Genomic DNA, 22905 nt, shown 5'->3' on the forward strand with positions numbered 1-22905 from the left:
CTGTTTGACTTGGCACAGGCAACCACGCTCGTCTATACTCTCATCAGCATCAGCAGTAGCAGCAGCAATAAAGGTTGTAAGTTCTGTGTTACTGGACTGCATCAGTATTCAGCAAGACTAGAGGGGTCACATCACACAAAGGCTTGCATCACACACATGCACACACACACACAGACGCACATAAATGTAGAAAGAGAGGGAATGAGAGAAAAGGGGGGGGCAGGGTAGAGAAGGAAACAGGATTACATGTCCTACCAATAGATCTTTAGGTCATTGTTCCGCGGCTAAATTGCAAAGGACCAGAAATCAATACCAAAGCAGACGTTAGGTTACATCCTGCCTCACAGCAAGGAAGCTATTTCCATCCATACTCTCGAGAATTCAGCGATTGTTGCATTTCATCCATTATCAAAGGTGGCAATAATGAAAATTAACTCATGTTGTAGGAGCGTAACAGTCCATTTACTCAACATGTACACCGCTAGAGTGACGCACTCATGGTGCCCAGAACCATCCATCCTGTTGCCATTAGCGATGTGTCACCTGCAGGTGGCTGGAGAAATTTAGTAATTGAGAGTGTGAAGTTATTTTATTCCATCTAGACAACGATGATATGAAGTGTATGCTCCAGGGGTTGTTGAATGCATCTTACAGACTATATGAATGACCAACTTAGTCTTACTCACATCAGTGTGTTCACATAGCACAAAGACACACACATATAGAGTCAATGTAACTGCCTTCACACCCAGTGAGGCGTGGGATTCGTGCAAAGCAAAGGTCAGCAACACTGACATCATTAAAATGTGACATCATTACGGTCTCCTGCTGCTGTGGGCAAGTGTGGCCTGGGGGAAATCCCTACTACCAGCTCATCGGGGACTTTAGAGTGTGTGTGTGTGTGTGTGTGGGGGGGGGGGGGTCTGAATGGACTGATGGAACATGTGCACTGGGTAAATTTATGAGATCAGACCCAGACATCGGGCTGTGTGATCTTTGGCTGCAGACTGACTTCATACCACTTAGGAGAGAGATAGTGAATGGGCACTCACACACTCATTGATGATATATGAGCTGTGACCATCAGTCATAAATTAGAGCACTAAAAAAATAACAAAAGTGGGCTCCCCTGGCTTGAAAAGCACAGATGGGCCGAAGACTAGACGAGGCACATTTTACAACCTGCTCATCTCATGACAGAAAGCATGACGGAGCGAAGCGACAAGCAGAAGCTGGAAGAAGATCCCCACTTGTTTTTCATCTCAGCGCACATATCAAACAAAGATATCCATCACACCCACACACTTCACTTCCTCCTGCTCGCAACCACTGACTGTTTGTTTAGCAGTGACAGGGAATTATCTAGAGTAGCTGAGCAATGTGTGAATGCACCATAAATGACAACCACTCAAAGACAGACAGCAGTGTTTAAGACTCTTGGCTCTGCTGCGACCTGCAGTGGCATCAGTAACCTGAGCTGAAGCCGTGGTTGTGACCCACCCTACAGCCACACGCACCCTGCAAAAACCTCCATATACCCTCTACTCTGTTATTTTCTTTATATTCAAGGAGAAATTCTGTACAAATGTCGATGCTTTGTGTCTGATTCTGAACATTAAGTGCTCATCCTACATATCTGTGCAATTCCGCAACATGAATAAAGGAAGAAAACAACCTCTGAATCGGAGCAACAGAGAATTAAGCTATATTAGGCCAACTACAGCTCAGAAACGCTCTTATTACCTGGCTGATATCAGCTCAGCAGTCAATGTCCACAACTAATCTGCATAATCGGTTACAAGAACTGGCGATGAGATTAATGATAGCTTTTAGCTGTAAATCACTGTTTTCTGTTGATCAAAGATCTGAGCAGCTTGTGGTGGACAGGTGGAGCTGATGGGTGGAACATAAGGGAACTATTAACCATCAGACCGGTAACAGGCCGATAATCAAGAGTCTGGTGTGTGTGGTCAGTGAAGAATAAACACACACGTGTGAAAATGGGGGCACAGTATTTATAGCTCCAGAGCTGCAGTGATTGTTGGTTATTTACATGTCGAAGACGCTCTTTGTGTGTGTGAATGTATGTGTGTGTGTGTGTGAGAGAGAGAGACATAAGAAAGATATCCATATTTAAAAGAGGAAATTTACAAACCATCTCTTCTCTGCATGTCTATAAATAAGATATATAGAGTCTTTCATGATTTATTCAGGAGTTTTTAACAGCATCACATGTTCACTAGACATTGTACAGGAGGATTTATTCCCTTGCTGCTATAGTCAGACAGATTAAAGCCCTGATTCCTCTCAGTCAGGATGCTCATCCTAAAATAGCAGGTACAGGAACTCTCTCCTGAGACTGACACGGACAAGCTGCGCCTTCGTGATAAATACAATATCTCAACTCCAGGCCAAATGTCTGAGATGACTTGAATGGCCATATAGGCAGCCAAATATCACCAATTAAAATGTATTTAGTTGAAGAAAGTAATATTGCTGATCACTTCTAAATCATTTGTCTTTAGTAGTTATGAGATGTGATTTTTAAATTATTATTATTATTATTATTGCTTGGATATCAGCATCTTCTTGCAAATGAGCAATCCTGGGTTGAAATACCTTCGGTTGCATAGTTGTGGTCGCGAAGGAAGCTGTTGTTAATTTTCCGGGTGTCACTCTCCTCCTCCATTGATGAATCGGCTGATCGGGATCCTAAAAGCGGCAGATCTTGCTCCCATCCTGCCCGGTACCGTCAGCAGGCGGGCTGTCGTACCAGCGGGGGGCCAGTCATGGCTCCAGATCTCCGGAGGAATCAACACTGTAGTCACGATCAAATACCTGTGATGATGATGATGCAGGGGCAGGTCCTGTCCGCGCCTCAGAACGCATCAAACGACGCACTGACAGATCCCACTCCAACAGTTGAACACCCTAATTATTGTGGCGCATTACGTCCTCTGATTCTCATAACTCCGTCAGACACTCCAAGAATCCGCATTTAGTCAAAAATATAAGAAATGTCGTCTCCAAGGTGGCTAAACCCGCAGCAGCAGCGCACTCCGTAAATCTCTTTTGGAGGATTCGAGTTTAGGTAGGTTAGATTTGCCCCCTCCCAGTGCCAGCGGGGCGGGCGGGATTATGCGTCAACCAGCTTGCTCGATCACTTCTCTATCTCCATGTCAGACTCTTCGTGCATCTCCAGAGTTCTACTGCCCGTGTGAGTCTGTGTGTGTTCCCGTGCGCACGTGTGCGTGTGCGTGTGTGTGTGTGTGTGTGTGTGTGTGTGTGTGTGTGTGTGTGTGTGTGTGTGCATATGTGATTGTGTATCCCGCAGCGTCTCTCCTCTCATTCACGTACCGGAGCGGCGGACTTACATCCCTGTAGCTCAGCTGACTCACTGTACCACCGGAAAGCGCAGAGATGTGCTGTCGTACTGCTGTTGCTGCTGCTGCCGCCAGAGAAGGGCCCCTCCCATGCAGCCTGGCTCTTTAACAACCACAAATGTGAGCCACCAGCAAAGGGAAGCTTTTTGATGACTACCAAGCAAGCTAGTGTGTGTAAAGATTCTCCACCCTACTGCAGAAACATCAATTCACTGTTACAAAACATTTCTGTGGCTACTTCCTCTGGGCATGTTTAAACCCTCACTGCATCTACTCATGCAGGAAAACCCCACTGATGCTTTAGAAGATGTGTTATAAGAAGCACATGATATGACACATTTCTGGAGTTTAGGGAAATCTGGGTGATGTACACAAAGACAGACACAAGAAGGATGAGCAAGGAGTAGAGAGCAAACCCAGACTACTGTTAATTAGATTAGCAAGGCCATCGTCTGGGCCTCCTTCTGGAAAGATCTTATTTTCATGCTGGTTAAATAACACCATAAAATGTGCCATCTTCTGGTCAAATCCTAATCTTTGATGAGTGTGTGTGTGCATGCTGTGTGAGTTGTATTAGCGCGGCTGTGCTCGCAACGCATCCCTGCTCTTATCTACTCACTTTACCCTAAATCTCTCTGCTTCCACAAAGGGATTGGGTATCACCCCTGCACGAGCCCCCGATGCTGCAGCAGCAGCAGCAGCAGCAGCAGCAGCAGCAGCAGCAGCAGCAACGAGATTGTTAAATCCCCCCTCTCCTAAATGCATTAGCTCTCTAATCCACAGGACCATTTGCACATGCAATCCTGCGCTCCTCTACTAATGGGGAGCCGGCTGTGAGGGAGGTGGGCTGTCATGGCAAAAAAACAAGGCCTTTCTACACAAGCTATTTTACACCCCATCACCTTCCAACCTCCATTTGAATATATTATCCATGCATGACGATAATGACTGCTGCTGGAGCGTCCTTTCGCGTGCTTCCGTATTGACCATGAAATCTAATGAAATCTGAAAAACGCTGCCATCCTTGACCTCTCTGATCTGACTGAGTGGTCAGCCGTGTTTCTCGTCTCTATCAATATTTAAACAGGACAAAAGAAACACTGCTGCCGCACAGAAGTCGGCTAAGTTACAGTTGAGCAGTAGGACTCAATGAAATTGAAATAGGATCAGTGAAACAATAGGATGAAGCAGCATGGTTGGAAGGTTCAGTTTTGTCAGATTTTTTTGAGGGAGGTGGGGGGGGGGTTGGTGTGACAGAGGGAGGGGGATGAAGGACAGGGGTGGCAGTTAAAGGCACAGACATATTTGACTGTATAATGAGGGAATAAGTGGAGAATGCTGCTCGGAGCCAAAGCCTGGGATCAATGTTGCCTCTCTAATAACATTCACCTTTCCCTCCCCAGCCTCCATCTCCCATTTCCTTGTGCATTTATACCAACCACCTCACCCAACCTGCTCCACATCTCTCTTGCCAAATCAAAACGTGACCGAACCGCACGAGGAAAGTGTCTATGACCTAGTCTCACACACTCATGGGACTTCAAGTTTCTGCATGGCTCCCTTCCTCCAACTACACTTGCTACAACCTCACATCTCTTGCTCATTACACGCAATCTCCCAGTCTACTGGGTAAAGACCAGTGACAGCGTGTCTACAACCCAGCTACTGCATGTCACGCTTGCAGGAAATGCCGGGGGGGGGGGGGGCTTCCAGAATCAGAGAGCGTGCCCTCAATTCTCCACGATGGTACGGACAAAGTGGGCTCAATTAGATTGGAGCGGTCCAAACATAGGGACAATCACATGACAATGATATTTTAGTCATGGCCAATTGCTTTCCTTGATGTGTGGTAATTGCTTGATTTGGGGATGCCGATGCACAGCGGCAGAAATGCTGTTTGCATACCAAGCAATGCACCTCCATGTGAAGATGCTGGTCCACATTGCAAAGGCCTGACTGTTAGTCCACCTTCACTGTGCTCCTCTCACATAACAAGATTGCACGATACTGCACAGTGGCTATCACTGTGGGGGATTAAGTGATTGAAAATCTATCTAAAAAACATCTCAGAAATAAAATGAAGAATTGTACAGTACACAGAGCTGCCCAATACAGAAGGAAAACTGCATCACAATATTTCACATATGTTTTGTGGTACTAATCGAAACGGCTACGTGGAAATTCAATCTTTTTGGCCGCAAATCGCATCAGGAACCACATCATCCGAAGAAGTACCTCTTAATCCTTCAAACATCATTAAATACCTAAAAAAAAAAAAACTACTTAAGTTACCGAAAACGTTAGAATTTGTTTCACAAAACCCCAAATTGCAGCGACGATACAAACACACACACTATATCAATATGTACCGTTGATATCTGGTGTACTGATATTTTTACACTGATCCAGCAGATAGCAGATATAAATGTTATTAACTGCATATAAACAAGTTCGTATGATATTCACTCTTAGAAGAGACTCAAAACATTTTGTTTTTTTTCATATGTTATTTTTTTTCCCCTAAAAAAAAAAAAAACACTTGGAAAGCCCATAAAGTATATCTACTGCCTTTTTTCCTCAAGGACAGACTAATATTATACTGATATATGTACCAAAAAATATTATCTGAATCTTTTGATACCTCGTTGATATCATCATATAAGCATACATGAAATAATAGGAATAAAACTATGACTTCCAAATGAAAATAGACTACTTTTTTTTTACCGTTTCTGTTTCCCTTAAAAGCAGAAGAGTTCAAGTGTTTCAGTGTATTCTTTCCTTGTCACAGAGCAGCCACTCTCAATCAAATCAGTCAGAGAAATACAAATTATTACAATAAAAAGGTGTGGCGGTACATTGATGTATCTGTTACCAGGTGAGGATGAAGCCGCCAAGTGCAACACTGACGGTAAAGCCTATTTAGTGGCTTAGCTGGTTTGATATGACATCCTCGAGTGGAACAAGTTCTTCCAGTACACACAAAGTTGTTACAGTCATAGTTGTTACTATCTACTCGCCGCTTTTAGATCTCCTCAATGTTATCAAACAAATCAGGATGATAACCATTCAGTAGCCTGGGATTCTGTCTCCAAACATGGCCTGCCATTAGCTATGCAAGCCACCCTGGCATTAAGAGGAGCTAAACACATGGGGGTAATAGGATTGGCCTGGCACTCCATCTGTCAGGGGACTGAGCAGCAACAAACCCCAGGGACAGAGCACCCTGGCCTGTATACACCTGCTCAGTCTGCCCTTTCTCCACACTCCTCTCTGGAGAGTCGTATTCAGCTTTCAAACATCTTGTGACCTCAGTCAGGATGTGCGAGTGTATAAAAGCTGCTAGATGGTGAAAATAACCTGGTTTATCACCTTCTGGCTTTAAATATGATAAAATACAGTTACTGCTTTGTTAATAGACTACAGATGGAGATGTACGGCAGTAGCTGGTGAATGACTGGAGTGTGAAACAGGGTGGGGGAGGATGGAAAGAGAAATATAAAAGATGAATGTATAGTTTTGGTATGGGGTATTAAATCAAGTCTCCAGGCTGTCCCTAAATCAGCCGGCTTTACTCTTGGTGTCGCTCCAATTACCTCAAGTCTCCATTGCTCGGAGACTTAAGACCAGCAGGATTGGATTTCTCCCCCCCCCCCCTCTCCTTTCCCCTCCCCCAACCTCCCCCTCCGTACCTCCCTTTGATAATGAATTAATTGAAAAGAATGCATGTACGATGATTAGCTCAAGATGGAACAAGCAGAGACAGTATTAATCAAACGAAACAATTTTGTTTACAGAATCACATGCACACACACACACTCTCTGTCTCTCTCTCACACACACACACACACACACACACACACACACACACACACACATAAATATCATCATGCACTACATTATCAGATACACAAACACACACTTTTGCCACTGAAAGTGGTAAATTTATTTTAGCCTAAAAGAGAAAAGCATATTGTTGCTTTAGATTTGTTTTGTGGACATAGACTCAACCTGCTGAGAGGAAATGATGCCATTTAAATGAAAATCATTGCATTGTGCCGCTCCGGTTGCTAGGAAACTGCAATTGAACTGGCATTGCAATGCAGCATAACAGCTGTCTACATAATTGGACAATTAAGATCTTAAAATGTCATTATTTTGGTCATATTCATCTCAGTAAAGGTTCAAGCGCGTCTCAACATGTTTTCTACCAGTTGGGTTAATGGGCTGAACATGAAGAGTTCATGTTCGCAGTGGATCTGGATTTCATTAGTTAAATGATCAGTGGTGCATTAAGGCTGCAGACAATACATGGAACCATTTGTGTTACTTGGCAGGCTTGGACGAACTGTGTGTGTGTGTGTGTGTGTGTGTGTGTGTGTGTGTGTGTGTGTGTGTGTGTGTGTGTGTGTGTGTGTGTGTGTGTGTGCGCGCGCGTGTTTTAAGAATGCTAAATTTATCCTACAGCACTGTCATCTCAACAGACCGATGAAAGACTGGCAAGTGGAAAGTAGGTTAAGCAGGTTAGAGAGTGACTAGAGAGCCACCCCCTCCCACACCCCCTGACCCCCCTCCCCTCTCCACGCCTGGCCTGGGATCAGCACCGTGGACAGCTATTCCCCCAGCAGATGCTTGGGCAAACACACACACTTCTCGAAATAGGTTCAAGGGAAAAGCCGACCTAAAACAAACTGCCACTATGGTTCTGGTTTACTGTAATTGAAAAAAATTAACGCTTAATTGTTTTATGAATATGGCACGACTAGTTTGCTCTACATACAAATAAATCTAAATTTCATTTAAGTGAAGCTTCATCCTTTACGCATATTGCAAACGTTCTTACAAATGGGTTTCTTGAAATTGCAGTAATTTCCACCACTGTGCCACTTCTTTTGACAAAAGAATGCAATATCGGGTGATGAGCCTGACAGTTTATAAAGGGACACCTTTGAACAGTTTCGCTGTGGTTCGTTGTAGGTGCCCATGGTGCATCAGTAGCGTCAAGCCAAATAAACATATCTGGCTTTTTCTGCTTTCTGGGGCCATAAAGAAGTGATGAAGAGGCGAAAAAAATTGGGGGTGAAGAATCAGTTTAAACAAGTGTCAGTATCCAGGTTAATGTCCCAACAACTGAGGTCATATTACCAGTTAAACTCTGTTACTTAGATAGATAGATATAGATAGACATAGACAGATATATATTTGGTGCCATTCTTTCCTTGTAGATACTGATTCTGATACAACAGTTGATACAGAGTACTGCCAGTATGAACTGGACATGCAGTATACTGCACATATATAACAATTGCTTATCAACTGCATGTTGGACTCGCATCATATGGATGTGAAATGATGTAAAGGCAATTTTTTGATATATATATATATATATATATATATGGACTAATTTTTAAATCAAACATGGTTTTCTCTCTGTTAAACTCAATCTAAGATTGGATCTTGTTGATGACTTGTCACTATACAAGTTTAATTTATCATCATTGTTAAACATGAACAAATAGAAAATGAAGAACATTTACGTGATCATTTACTCTAACAAACTACAGCCTTGATACTGGATACGTTGCTGTTTCATTGGAGGGATTTTCAGTGTCAAATATATTGACATTTTGCTGACACTTCACCCAGCTAATTTTTCATGTCATTCAATTCTCCTTCATGGTTCCAAAACAGAGGCCGCACAACCTCCTGTGTTGGCTTTGGCGACTGTTTTCGGATGATCTGTTTGTTATATTAGAAGGAGTCAAGTGAGAACTATAGCAAATCAGTGCATCGACTTGAATACTCACACTAACTGTTCCTGCTTTAGTATCTGAACTGGACATCTCTAATTACTGGAATCGCACTATGAAGACGTGATGGTTTGCCTTTACATATTCAATATTCTTGCTGTAGCATGACTGTTCCCATATCTGTGTCATCTACATTTGAAGATGTGTCAACTTTGAAACAGCAGCAGGGCTCCGACCACATTGATTTCAAGCTGTTGGTAATCTGAGAAAATGGCAATTACAATGGAAAATAGCTTTTTTGACTGCTCAGCACTCCAAATAAATAAAAACAAGACAATGTATTTACAGACCAAGAAGAACAGAAAGTCCTGCCACCTGAGATCTTTGAAACAGGAAATGTTTGGCGTTTTTACACAACTGATTTGTAATTCAATGTCAATTTTACGAATGTAATACTAATTGTTGAATCTTCACTCAGTCCAATGCAAGACCGACCAAGCCAATGCTACAGTAGTTGTCTGGTGTCAGTGTGGATGCAGCCTAACACCCCAACCCCCCACCCCCACCCGCGCCTGGTGTCGGCTGCCAGAGAGGTTTCCCTGCAGCCACACGGTCATGTCCCAACCAGCCCCATGTGACAACAGAACATGTTCTCTGTGCACCTCAGCTCAAGCCCCCCCACCCCCCCACCCCCCACCAACAAACACACACACACACACACTTAAACACGCACACAAAGAAAACCCTACACAGCTTTATTACAATACTACACACACACAAGCGCTCCGTCAACAACAAAGACAAACACTCGCGAGCGTGTCACACTTAAAGGCTGTAATCTCCAGGAAAATCCCATTTGGCAGAGCAGCTGCCAGCGTGGATCACTTATAGACTGCAGTCATGGTGCCCACAGGGTGGCAAGCTGTCCATACACACTTTTCTATCAAACACACACACACACACACATTTGAAGATGAACTTACGGAAGGATCACACTGACAAATCTGATGATAAATTACACCACTTGTTTAATAGAAACATGCCAATGGGCAGTTGGGTTCTCATCGGAACAAGGCTTCATTCTTATTACTCGATGTATTGATCTGGCATGAAGGATCTCTGTTGCAAAGCAGCCTCGGGGATTCACCAGCATAACAGTGTGTGTGCACGTGTGTGATGAGACTGGCTGGCAAAAGTGGTGTGTCCATCTGTCTGTTTAACTCTCTGGCTGTCAGTCAAAAAAAACTGTGTGCTGTTGATGCAAAATGATACTCAAGTGATATGAAGCAACATAGTAATATGTTGGAGAACATCAAAATCCCCTCTTCTTCACGCTATCATGAGAATTATCAATCTGTAAAGTGGAACAAAAATGAGCTAACTATCAGGGAACGTTTGTTTTTTTAATCTTTGGGTCTTTTTTAATGAAAATAGAGAGAGAGAGAGAAACAGAGGAAAACAGAGAATAACAAGGACATGTGCACCAGTGTTTCAGCTGATCTTAGAGCACCACCATCTGGCAAAATGAAGTATTACACCAAATGACGACCATAAACAGTCAATCCTGCAAGGAGGAATTCATGAAGTATTTCATGGCTGAAAGTACAGTATCTATATAAAACTGGGTGATTCATGCAGTAGAGGGTGCAGATATATTTGAAACAGGTGGCACTTGAGACAAAAAAATAGTGCTGTGGGAAAAAAACCTACAACAACCAGAATGCACTGGGCTTGTTGCCTTTGAAGCTATAAAGATGTGAGCCTGAATTTTTTTTTTCCAAGAGTTTTTGTAGTTGGTGAGTGAATCTGATGAAGAGGTCAAATAAACAGGATTCAGCATCTCTATGTGTTCTGCTCTGGGGGACATTGAAGAACTTAGAGGCAGCAGGTCAGTCTGAGGTCTAGAGGGGTTGTAGTTGACCAACATATCAGATAAATAATTAAGAGTTCATTTACAGAGTTCTTTGGGAGGTCTGACAACAGGAAAAGGAGAAGTCAAATTTAAAATAATTCAATATTTTTGCTTAAAGCTTCCCGTTTAAAAGCAGATTCATTAAAATCGGTCTGCATTTCTTTAGCACCATAATAAGTGCTACAGTTTTGTCCCTTCTAAGTCACGGTACTACAACCCCAAAGAAAAACAGTTTTGCACTGTAGCTGCGAACAGGTAGTGACAATCAAATAACCGGCCGAGCAGGGAACGTAGAGAGAAGTTGTCATTTGCATAATACTGAACTTGCTGAAATGAGAAAACACTGAAATCGACAGCTCTATTAACATTTACAAAGTTCTATGATGTATATGGTTGTGTTTTAAGGTGAAGGATAAGGTCAGTTGAGCTTTAGATAGTGATTTCAACTGTGTGTGTACGTGACAAGACTCACGATTCAATCAGTTCAACTCGGTCAATACAGAAGGCAATTATCCCATATCACCAATACCACCGATTTCCCCAGAATGTTCTTCTATAGGTGTTTGCTGAAAAACTTCTTGAAATTTTAGAACATTGAGCCCTATCACTCTTTCTTTCATCATTGTTTTGTAGGCAATTTAAGCCTTCATTGTTCAACAATGATGGAAGAGAGAAACGGGAGCCAGGGGGATGCAATAAGTCCGATCTGTCAGGAACCAAAACCCGGACTCACTGTTCAGGACATTCGAACCTGAACCACTCGGCTACTGTGTCAGCACATGCCCTGCTGTTCTAACCATATCTTAAACTTTCTAGGTCTTTTTTTTAATTGAAATTATTATTGCTATTTTAAACACATAGAGCAAAAGTTTTATTCAAACATTTTATGAAAAATATTTCAACACTGCTGCAGGATTATGACACAATGTTCCTTTGACTTAATTATTTTTTTCTGAGTACAAATTTATAAGAACATTATGTAAAATTATCGACATCCATTAAATGTTCTTTGACTTCAAATATTGCCTTTAAGACATTCTAAAAACTTGTAGCTCATATTAGCTGGTGTTGTGGGAATGTTCCCTGCTAGCTGGGATATCAGATGTGACAAATTCAGAGTGGATTATGGGAAATTGTATTTATGTCTGCATGTGTCCTGATGAGCACCCTCCGTGTGCTTTCGCTGGATGGGATGTGACAGCATCAATGTGAGATCCATATTTGTGCCACCGCTGGCCTCACACACTGAGCACAACAGTCGGCTACACAGACGCCCCAAGCTGCCATTCCGCGGGAAACGGACCAGGCGGAGGCCTGGGCGAGATTTGAGATTTGAGGACCCGAGATTTGAGTGTTCAGCGCAGATGTGAGGTCACACACTCAGGCAGGTTAACACGGTATACTGTATGTGTATTTCTGAGCGGCGTGCTGCTGAGGGGACACCCATCGCCTCCACTGGAAGATCCAGTGAAGCAGCCATGAGGAGCAAGACTGGGTGTTCTACTTCATTAATCATACAGGAAGCAAGCAGGCGGACAGGATGTTGCTTTTGTAAAAGAGGCATTTCCTGCGTGCCAAGCCTCTCCCTGGAACCTTACCATGCTACTTCATTCACAGCATTTACATCACTCATTTCATCCATTTGCTATTATCTTTGTATGAATATAAACTAGAAACAATCCCATACTGAACTGTGTTGTCAAATGAGGCAACACACAAACAAACCTCACAATCACTGTTTTTCAAGTCTGGGTAAACAGTAAACAGCCCATGTGCCAGGACAGCTTGGTCTAGCAGCACACTGTCAATACTAATGACATTAGGACACAAAGTATCACTATGGAGACCAGGAGGCCCTGACCCTGTCCCACACCCCCCTGTACACCGGAAGGCTGCAGAAAAGGCCCATCAATGCAGGAGAAGAAGGTGGGAGAAAAGGAAAGATTGGGGGAGGAGATAACCAAAGGAGGGAGTCAGAAGGATGAAGAGGGAAAGAGCCAAAACGTCAGAGAAACTGAAAGGGAAAATGAGGAAAAAGGGCGAGCTGCTAGGTGGGGTGTGGGGTTCGGAGGCATTGGTGGGTTTAAGCTGGAGCCAGAGCCAAGTGCTTGGTATGAAAACAGGCAGATCAGTGTGCTGCAGCCAAGCCCAAGATTCAATTCTGCCGGAAAAGAGCTCCCTTTCCTCCTCAAATCTGCACTCTCATCTTCTCCCCTCCCCCGGCATCTATCACTCTCTCCATTCTACCTCCTAACCATCTCTCTGAGACTCAGCAGTGCTAACAAACAGGCCAGATGGGCTCAATGAAATACACCCCGCTGTCTGCAGCCATCTAAATCACCATAATGATACTGTTCTCCAGCGAAAACGTGAACTAGAGCATTGTTTCCCCGACTTTGTTACTAGGAGCAGACTTATTTAAAACAGCTAGCCATCATGAACCAATTCACAATAGTGCTTATCTATGAAGGAGTAGGGAGAATCACAGAATAACTGTGAATTCGGTAATGTTTGAAATACTGCAGGACCATTATTCCACCATAGATCATATCTGTATGACTGAGGAAGACAAGAAAAGGCAATAGGAGGATGACAGACTGATGACTGAGATAAACAATGTACAACAAACTGCACAGTCTTAGTTCAGTGCCTCTTTAATACACAACAAACAAAGTAATTGCTTCTGGTGGGAAACACAGTTCAGGCTCAGTTTTGTAACTCGTCACACCCCAGCACTTTAAACAGACTTTAAGCTTGGCGGGTCACAGATCAACGTTGGCTAATCACGGAGACTCAAACTCACTTGATGGGAGAAAAAAAAAAATCTACGTAAGAACAAAAGGCAGACAGCTGTTTTACAAAAATAGCACAGATAGCAAAACATGAGTATCCATGCTAATTTACTACTCAATTTACAAAAAAACCTTTCTCCAGTTCTTTTTCGGAGTCCTCGGCCTCTGAGCCTGAGTCTCCATCTCTCAAGCCTGCTTGTGAGCAAATGAGATAACAAGCGCTGATCCCACAGAGGTTCATTCAGTCACGTCTGCATATTCCCGCTGAGGCAGCGTGAGAAGTGGTCCAGACTATGGTAATGGAGTCAGTGATGGGATTGAAAATCTGGTTAAGGTCCAGGGAGACACAGATGGTCAATCGGGTGCTACTCCACAATGATTCAAACAGGAAAAACTGTAATTCAAGCAAACAATCTGGAAACCTGGAAGTTTCCACAATCAAAATTCGGGATCATTGCCAAAAATAAACAAAAAAGTTTCTGAAAGGGATTTTTTTTTTTTTTTTGCAAGATAAACCTCACAAATGAACTCTACTTTTATGATTTTTTTGCAAGCGTAAATTCTGTCATTAAGTCCAAAGCTTAAATGCTATGAACAAACCATCAATTTCAACAACTTTCTTTCACACTTTTTCAGTTTTCGGTGTGCAGAGGTTTCACGCACTTGTTAGCAACAAACCATTTATAAGAAATAGATGCTCTGAAGTTTGTTAGAATGGTATTGTGTTGATACGTTATGGATCAAAATGTAAAAATATCTTTGGCTCGTGTGAACCAGACCTTTGTTCAAAAACCAAGTTCAGCACCACACACAAAGCAGCGTACGCACAGGTAAAGTGACAACATTCTAAATTGAGCTCATGACAACTTGCGACATGACTGCAGTTGCAGATGTTAGCCTCAAAATTACTGAAAACCAGCAAAAATTATTCCAACTTGAATCTGGTGACAGTACAATTCTTTGGCTAATGGCAGGACAGCCCTCCTCTGATTACAGCTGGAACCTCCAATAAGCGCAGGAGGACGGAAAGCGCTGTGGTTATCACAGTTCTGCTCTGACATCAGCCCGCAGGAGATTTGAAAAGGAGAGGGGACCTCTTGAATATTAATAATCAGCACACTGCAACTTTTGTGGAATTACACTTATTTGCCATTCTCCCCAGAGCCGACAAGAAGATAGATACCCTTCTCTCCTCTGAGTATCTGTCAGGGAGCTGAGACCCACAGAGACCAGCATCAGTCACTCTTCTAGTTGACAAATGTTTCATTCTGTGGGCTAAACTTTTGAGGTACTGCGTCAAGTCAGGAAAGTAATCCTGGCTATGTATCTGTAATGTTATACACAACCCAAAAGTTGATAGCAGAGAGCTTATGCTACACCGCCTATCCACAGGCCCGTATGAATGCACGGGTTTACCAGTGCTCAAGCCCAGGGGCCCGACGACGTAAGGGGCCCAGCCCAAGATGGAAGTGGGAGGGAAAAAAATGTCACATTTTGCTCTAATTGCTGTCTGCATATAGTGAGTGACGGGCCCTCTCTCTGTGAGGGCGGGAAGAATGCATCTTGACACTGATTGGTTTATGGTTATGTGACATAACCATAAACAATTGACATAACTTATGTCAATCATGTACCTGTCCAATGAACAGGGCCCCATAAAGTGCTATGGGCCCCGGATGTGCTGCGCTTCTTTTTGTAAGCTCTGCCAATGTGGAAAACTAGAAGAAAAAAAAGCATGTCGGGAAAGAAACCAAAAAGTGGAGCTCAAAAACGAAAAAATCTAAGAGATAACGCAACTATTACCAAAAATCCCCAAGCTCACGGGATATTTCAAAGTGGATGAGGAGAGTGCCGGTCCCCATTGCTAGGATAGGCTATCCACCATCATTCATTGGAATAAGCTAAGTAGCGGTCAGCTGGTCTCTGTAGGTCTCAGCTCAACAAAGAGGAGTGCACCAGAGGAGAAAACGGTCTCTGCCTCCTTGTCTGGCCCTTGGAAGTATAAAATCTAAGCATATTTCCTAAAATGTTCTCACATTCCTTTCCCGAGGCAAAGATGAAATTTTGTATCACAAAACAAAACAAATACGATAATGACATTTTGATGAAGATGAATTTTTTAAGCGCTTCAACAGACACCCAAAACAGGTTTTTAAATTCCTGCTGTAAAAAGGCTCTGTTACCAATGACAACTGTTGATGCACCTGCAAAGGAAGTATTTCCTTAATCCTCCAAGTTTACCGAGTATTATGCTGGCTTTAATGAGCTTAGCCGGTGACTAATACGGATCTCACTGGGGGTCTTTCCTGTACACCAATAACAGCTTTAAATGAGGTGTGAGTCAGTGCTGCATCTAGATGCTGTTTCCCACAGATTGTGAATATCTACAACTAAATATAAACCAAATAACTGAGCTAGACGGTGACAGGATTGGCTTGTTGATTTATGACTCACCATGTGACATCATGTGCCATCCATCCATTCACTTGTATGTTTTTACTTTGTGTGCAGAGGTGGGGGGTGGGAGTGGGGGTTGCGGTGGTGGTGGTGGTGGGGGCCGAGCAAGAGAAAATGATGCAGAAAAAAGAAAGAAAGACTGGTACTTCATGTACTGCTGCTGTCTGCAGCATCATGCAGTAGTATTAGACTACATTATTTATCCAGTGTCCTGTTTAATGCGTAGAGCACCATTCACTGTGAACAATAAAAGCCTATGCTACTGGATGGCATGAGAGGTGATGTAACACACCCATACTACTCTCTGTCCATGGTGCTTTCAAACACAAAATGCCTTGCCAGCAGTTTCCTGTCTATCTATAGCCATCTCAGCTCCAGACTACGTTTTGAGTTTGATCCCTGCTCCATATCGACCGAGGTGCTCGGGTTTTTCTCTACTAACAGGACCGTGATGACTATGCAACAATACAGGGCTATTTTCAGAGGGATATTGGAAAACTCTGCTGGGAAACTATAAAACAGCACCTGAAGTGAGATCTCATTTGGATCATAGCCACAGCTCCGGTATAGGTCGGGTTTTTACGAGCAGCTGAGATAAACACAGCAACAACTCAGGTCACCCTGTAAATGGGTTTGTCCCCCACCCTGGAGGAGGATGACATTTCTCATGTCAAATCACGCATCTTCACTTTCTAGAACATTTTGTTTAAAGGTGTTTATTTATGTTCTGGCGTAAATTAAATTTAGCTCGCTCCTCTGTTCCCTCTAAAGGATATGAGTGAGGACAGTGCTGGTCCGTGCTCATCTGTCTCTGGGATCTTGGGAAACTTTGACAGCAACCCCTCTTCTCTCTCCACTGTCCTCCCCGGGGGACATTAATGTCAGCCTGACTGATCTCTCGAGATCAGAGAGGGAACCGACTGTGTTCGCCTGCTCATCTTCCCTTATATACGTAGCCTTATTATGCATGCACGGAGATCGATTTAGCATGTGTGTTCTTGGTCAGGAACATTCTACATCAGAATTACACAGACCTGTCCAGTACAATCACGGTTGGTCATTTTGACATTCGAAAGGAGACATCCAAGTTTTATGTAAGTTTTAAATTCTGCTCAATACCGCATTCTGGTGTTTACAATCAATGAAATACAAATTTATACTTTGACTACTCCAAGATTGGGATTATGTACTTTTTGTGTTTATTTTCAAAAGAGGGAAGTGTTGGCTTTGTAATCCTATCACTTGAAGTCAACTTCACCCTTTAAACCCATTTGTGTACGCAATGCTTTCATGAGTCAATGGGGAATACAAATTACTTGGATCACCACACGAACAAGCAATTTACTTGCAACAACACTGCATTATTATGATTGTATTCACAACTGAATGTCTGAAACCGAGTTAATAATTTTATTGCCACCAAATTTTCGAACCACCCTAAAAAAATAACCAAACATTGTATAACATACCTTTGTCTTGTTATCATCACCTACGTTTGTTGTGTCTTTCTGCACTTGACTTTGTTTTTAGACGGATGTTTCTGACGTCAACGTGTTTCAAGGTCAGCGAACACTTTCCGAAACCCTCACCATATGCTACCACGGCTCATTTTGACTTCTCTTCCGGTTGTTTTTCTTTTTCTATTGTTAAATGGTTGACTATATCCGGGCTCAACTTCCTGTGACTGGTCCAAGTGTGCAGACTGTCAGGAACTATTTTCTCACTGTAAACCCAACACAAGCTATGTCCTGGCTAAATGTAAACCAGACCTGTAGCCCTTTTTAGCTGCGGTACTGATATAATGGATGTGGTTTCGTATTTGTATTTTAATGTGTTTCTTTTCAATATTCACGTACTATCCATATCATTTTGTGATACAGAGGGAAATTTATTATTAAAGCTGCAGATGAACAAAAGCTAGAAACTCTTTGGATAGGAATTATATTAAATCATATGGTCCCAATCAAAAAATTAAAAAAACACAAAAACAAAAACGCAACCAACTGCATCAAGGTTTAGTTTAGGGCTGCAGTTTTCAATTCTTTTAATAATCGAGTAATCTATCATTTATTCTGGCAACTAATCGAGTTACGATTACTTTTGCTTTATTCTAGAACCAATGGTACCCTTCAAAAGAGAAAAGAAGACAAGTTTCTTAAATGGACAGGGAAGTAACTTCACTTTGACTGTACTTTGACTGTTTTTACTTTACTTTTTATTGAAGTACAAACAGGATCCTTGGTTCACCAGCATGCCACCTTCCTCTCCTCCTATGAGTTTGTGTGTCTGTATTTAGTGAGCAAAAAAACACCAATAAGAGAGCCATTAAAGTAGAACAAAAGCAATAAAAATGTTGATTTTTTTTCAAAGGGAAAGGGAACAATGACATGCAAGATTTTTCATTGTTATCGTGGCATTAATGCTTTTACTTAAGTAAAGGATCTGAGTACTTTTTCCATCACAACACATCAGCGATCAGTATTTCAGTGACTCTCTGTGGCTCAGTAAATAGTGCCTTATTTATGGCAGCCTGCCACATTAAAACACCGGCACCACAACATGATTTTCTATTTTTGGAGATGCACACTCTTCTCGGTCTGTCTAGAAGGTAGCTCTTTATTTGCACAACTCTCGTGAGATTGTTGTCCATTGTATCTACTAAAATAATCAAACTCACACGATCTCTCGCAGGTCTAGGGTTCCCTTCTCGACACGACCCTCTCTGTCCTTCTGTCAAACTGATGACAGCAGACAGACTGTAAACAGCATGATGTTACACTCTACAGTGTTTCACACACACAGACTTCATCTGTGCAGACACAAGTATAGTTTGTAACCAATTTGGCATTTTTATTTTTTCAATCAGTCTGATTGATTAGTGATCAGCCTGCCCTCCTCTTCTCCCTGACCTGTTCGCTCTGCTCTGAGGAGGTCTGACAGTTTCTGACAGAGACACAGACTCTCCTGTTAAGGCCTCCTTATATAGTTGTTTAATCTTAAAAGCACACCTGGTTGGTGTCGATGTCATTCACTGTTTAAATAAACTCCATCATTAACAACAACTCTCCTCCACATCCTCCAATTCTCCTCCTCCTCATCTTTTTGCTGTGAGAACTGAACCGCGGGTGAATTTATACATGGAAAACAAAAATAGCGCGAGTTGGGTTTTGGGGTGACTATAAAACATCCTGCTGAAGACAGAAGAAAGTCAACAGATCAGACACACACAGGGTAAGAGAAACACACTGACCTCCTCTTTGTGTGTGTGTGTGTATGTGTGCGTGTGTGTGCGTGTGTGTAGGAACTGCGACACAGAGAGGAGAGACACTGCAGCCATGTGATAATACATTTTATCAAAACTTAAACTTTAAGTTTATCAATAATCTGGTTTTAAATAATTCAGCCATTTCATACCAAATTTCAGTGCCCAACCCTACATGCAAAATAAAGTACAGTTCAGATTTAAATGAGGCCTCGAGGCAAAAATTGTAGGAATTTTATTAATCGAATTACTCAAGTTACTTGAGGAATTGGTTCAGCCCTAGTTTAGTTTGATCAAACACCTCTTCAGGTTGGGCCAAATTTGGCCCTTTGGTCAGAGGATCTCTCACACGTGCTATTTTCATGTGGACCAAACTGGTAAGGCTGTAATCAACCAAAGAAATTCTTGGTCAACTGAAGCCCTCAAATTTCGACAAAAAATCGACTAATTTTATATATGAAAAATATACTGTGTCAACTATCAACACAAACCCTGTTGAGGAATATTTAGACAATTGTTTTTGTCATGTTATAATATTTGACCAACACTATCATTTGTCCTTGACTGAACACAGGAGCTCAGCATTGCGGCTGAGACACAAATAGACTTTTAAATTAAAACTTTACGCTCAAGCAAAAGGCAAGTCCACGGTAAGAATTTTTACAATTAAAAAAAAACAATTATTAGACTAAAATACTTAAATATCAATTCTGATATGTTCATATACTCAAAACTGACGGGGCAACCTAAGGTGGACAAGTTAACTTACCGTTTTTAGGTGATTCGTCATCGTGTTTGTAGTGGAGCTGTGACATGAAAACTGTTGTTTGCAAACTTTGCATTCAACTTTTTCCTTTATCTGTTTTCATGAAATGCTGCCATGATGATGATGTCTTTGACATGGTGGACGAGGACTGACTTTAAATGAAACCGTCAAAATTAAATATACATTCATCAAACCACCAGACGTCGGCCTTCTAGCACTCTTCAGTCTGTCTGTCTCTAGCGGGTCGGGCGAGTCCAAAATAGCAAACCAAGGGGGGTGTTCAAAGATTGATTGTTATCTGTGAAACGGGTACTTTTAAAACACCCCCATTACAACTTGGTACTTTCCTCCTGATGAAATTAACGCGGCAAAAAATCGACCAATCAGAATTTTGGTCAAGCCAGAACGTATTGACTAATAAATCGACCAGTCGACTGGGAGATTACAGCCCTACAAACTGGAAAGAAAAATCTCTCATTTTGGAGACTGCGCTATCCAAAACTTCAACAGTGTGTCTATGGGCTATTCTCCCTCTAACTCTCCCCACCCTCATGCTGGGTCTCCTGAAATACTCTACAGAAGTTGTTCCCAAACGTTTTTAACACCTCTGCCTCCACACATGGTGCAAACACTACTCGTGGCTCGGCTAGCACTGCTGACATCAATGCTAGCTCTATGACACATAGTACTTGAGGCCCCGGTGTTGAGAGTTTGTCTGACGTACTGCATCCACTGACAGTTTCTGCTGCTCCCAAGGGTGTGAGGTATGACTGCTCAACCTTTTATCAGCAAGCACTTGGGGCCTTAAGGTGTATGGAGCGAGATGGATCAGGGTCAGAGACAACCAGAGAAATAGAATGAAGTGAAACCCCAAACAAAAGATTATGTTTGAGGGAGTATTTTGAGAGGACACTAGATTGTTTTTGTTGTTGTTTTTTGCAAACCCCCTGATGTAGCTGCATAAACCCCTGTGGGAATTGTGGCTCTACTGTATGTAACTATGTTGTGCAAATAACGAGGCTGCGAAAGCGTCTGCTGTTTGCAGTGGTGTGCGAGGGTTAACATTACCGTGTTTTAGAGGAAAATAACGAAGGGACTTCACCATACTCCTCATTGAGATTAATTGATTTTTCTGCAGCACTGCACAACTGTCAGCAGTCACCTGTCTCAGTCATCAAGACCTTTCAAAAAAAAAAACAAAGAGGTAAGTTGGCAGGGAGTGAGGGAAAAAGCACAACCTGATGTTCTATATATACTCTAAACCCAGCGTGTGTCTCTGTGTTGCAGCCCGCCAGCCACAGCAAAGGCCCAGCAGTCTGGCTCGATATGGAGCCTCTCCATCTGGCTGTGCAGCTACCAAGATGAGCCATTTTGATGCTGTAGCATAGGAGGTTCGATGCACTGAGGCTCACCATCAACTTCGGCAACAGAGGGAAAAAACATAATGCCTCTACGCGTTGCGAAACAGAGGTAAAGAAAGGAGAGAATGAAACTTGCGTCACTGTGTTTGCTGTAACAATAAGCTGCCACCTGTGAGTGAACAGCCTCAGCACCTCTGTAAACGCTCATATCGTTCCTTGTTTTCATGCAGGTTCACTGTGGGGAGCTCGCTGGGAGTGTTTGTGGTAAAATGAGACTTAAACTGAGTGCTGTGTGAGAAAGAGACGGGTGTGTTGTTGTGGTTTCATATCACTGTTGAAGCGCACGTCATGAAGGTTTTAGATCCCACAGGCTTCTGAGAGTTACCTGCTGGGATGTAAAGGACAGTATGTGTACTTTATCTTGATTTTCACCATTTTCCAAAGCACAACATAAGCTCTCATGTTGATGTGCCTCCTCTCTTTTATTTCACTTTGAATTACTGAACATGGCGCATTTTCTGGATGGTCAAATGTATTTTTTTTGAAGAACTTTTCTCCCGTGCCTTTATTTTGACAAAAAAACAGATCTTTAAAAAAAAAAAATCAAAGAATATGTTTTAAAAATACATAAAACCCAAATCTAATGACCTCTAAATAGACGTGCACATTTATCAGACCTTTAACACAACCTTATCTTTTCTGTTGTTGCTTTTCATACAGACTGGCCAGTTCCCTGAGTGCTCTCCTTCTGTTGAATCCCTCTGTCGGTGTCAGGAGAGTACACGCTGTATCGCAGACTGTGTATTGCAAATATCCAATGTGGGAGCTTCACAATGAGGGCATAACAAACTCTAAGGTCCCTTCAAACAGAGCAACATCAGTGATGCAGCTATCCAAGGATGCGCCACAGGCTTACCGATTTTCAAACACCAACAGTTTTAATTAGACAGCTGTGTAAGGTTTATAAAACTAAACCAACTGCGTAACACACGATCTAATGTGGATGGGAACAGTCAAATCCCTCCAATCAGTTGACAGCATTTCACTACGAAAAAGGAATGCAATGTAGATTCATGTTTTTACTGATAGGATGTAACGAAACCTGGAAACACAACATTTGATATGCCACCTTCTTTTAAAGTTCATTTGAACGTCTTTCATTTACGCAATGCCAGTTTGATAAAAAGCGCTGCGGGGATGATGCATTTTTGTAGGCCAAAGT

At 42.4% G+C, this 22905-nt stretch overlaps 1 protein-coding gene across 2 annotated transcripts in view; it reads right to left on the reverse strand.

The window, feature by feature from the left end:
* Positions 1 to 22905, reverse strand: part of ppp2r2ba (protein phosphatase 2, regulatory subunit B, beta a) — a 53556-nt gene that overhangs the window by 22140 nt on the left and 8511 nt on the right. Inside the window, exon 1 of one of the 2 annotated variants that reach the window (XM_086223123.1) lies at positions 2620 to 3378. The exons of the other annotated variant lie outside the window; for it this stretch is intronic. Within the exon in view, the coding sequence (XP_086079249.1) occupies positions 2620 to 2689 (70 nt within the window). The 5' untranslated portion in view covers positions 2690 to 3378. Of the gene's footprint in view, positions 1 to 2619; positions 3379 to 22905 lie in introns of those variants that run through there. 2 annotated transcript variants of the gene reach the window in all.

The sequence above is a fragment of the Aulostomus chinensis genome, chromosome 13 (assembly GCF_037954235.1).
Source record: "Aulostomus chinensis isolate RoL2024-O1b breed Wild chromosome 13, RoL_Achi_v1.0, whole genome shotgun sequence".
Lineage (NCBI taxonomy): Eukaryota > Metazoa > Chordata > Actinopteri > Syngnathiformes > Aulostomidae > Aulostomus > Aulostomus chinensis.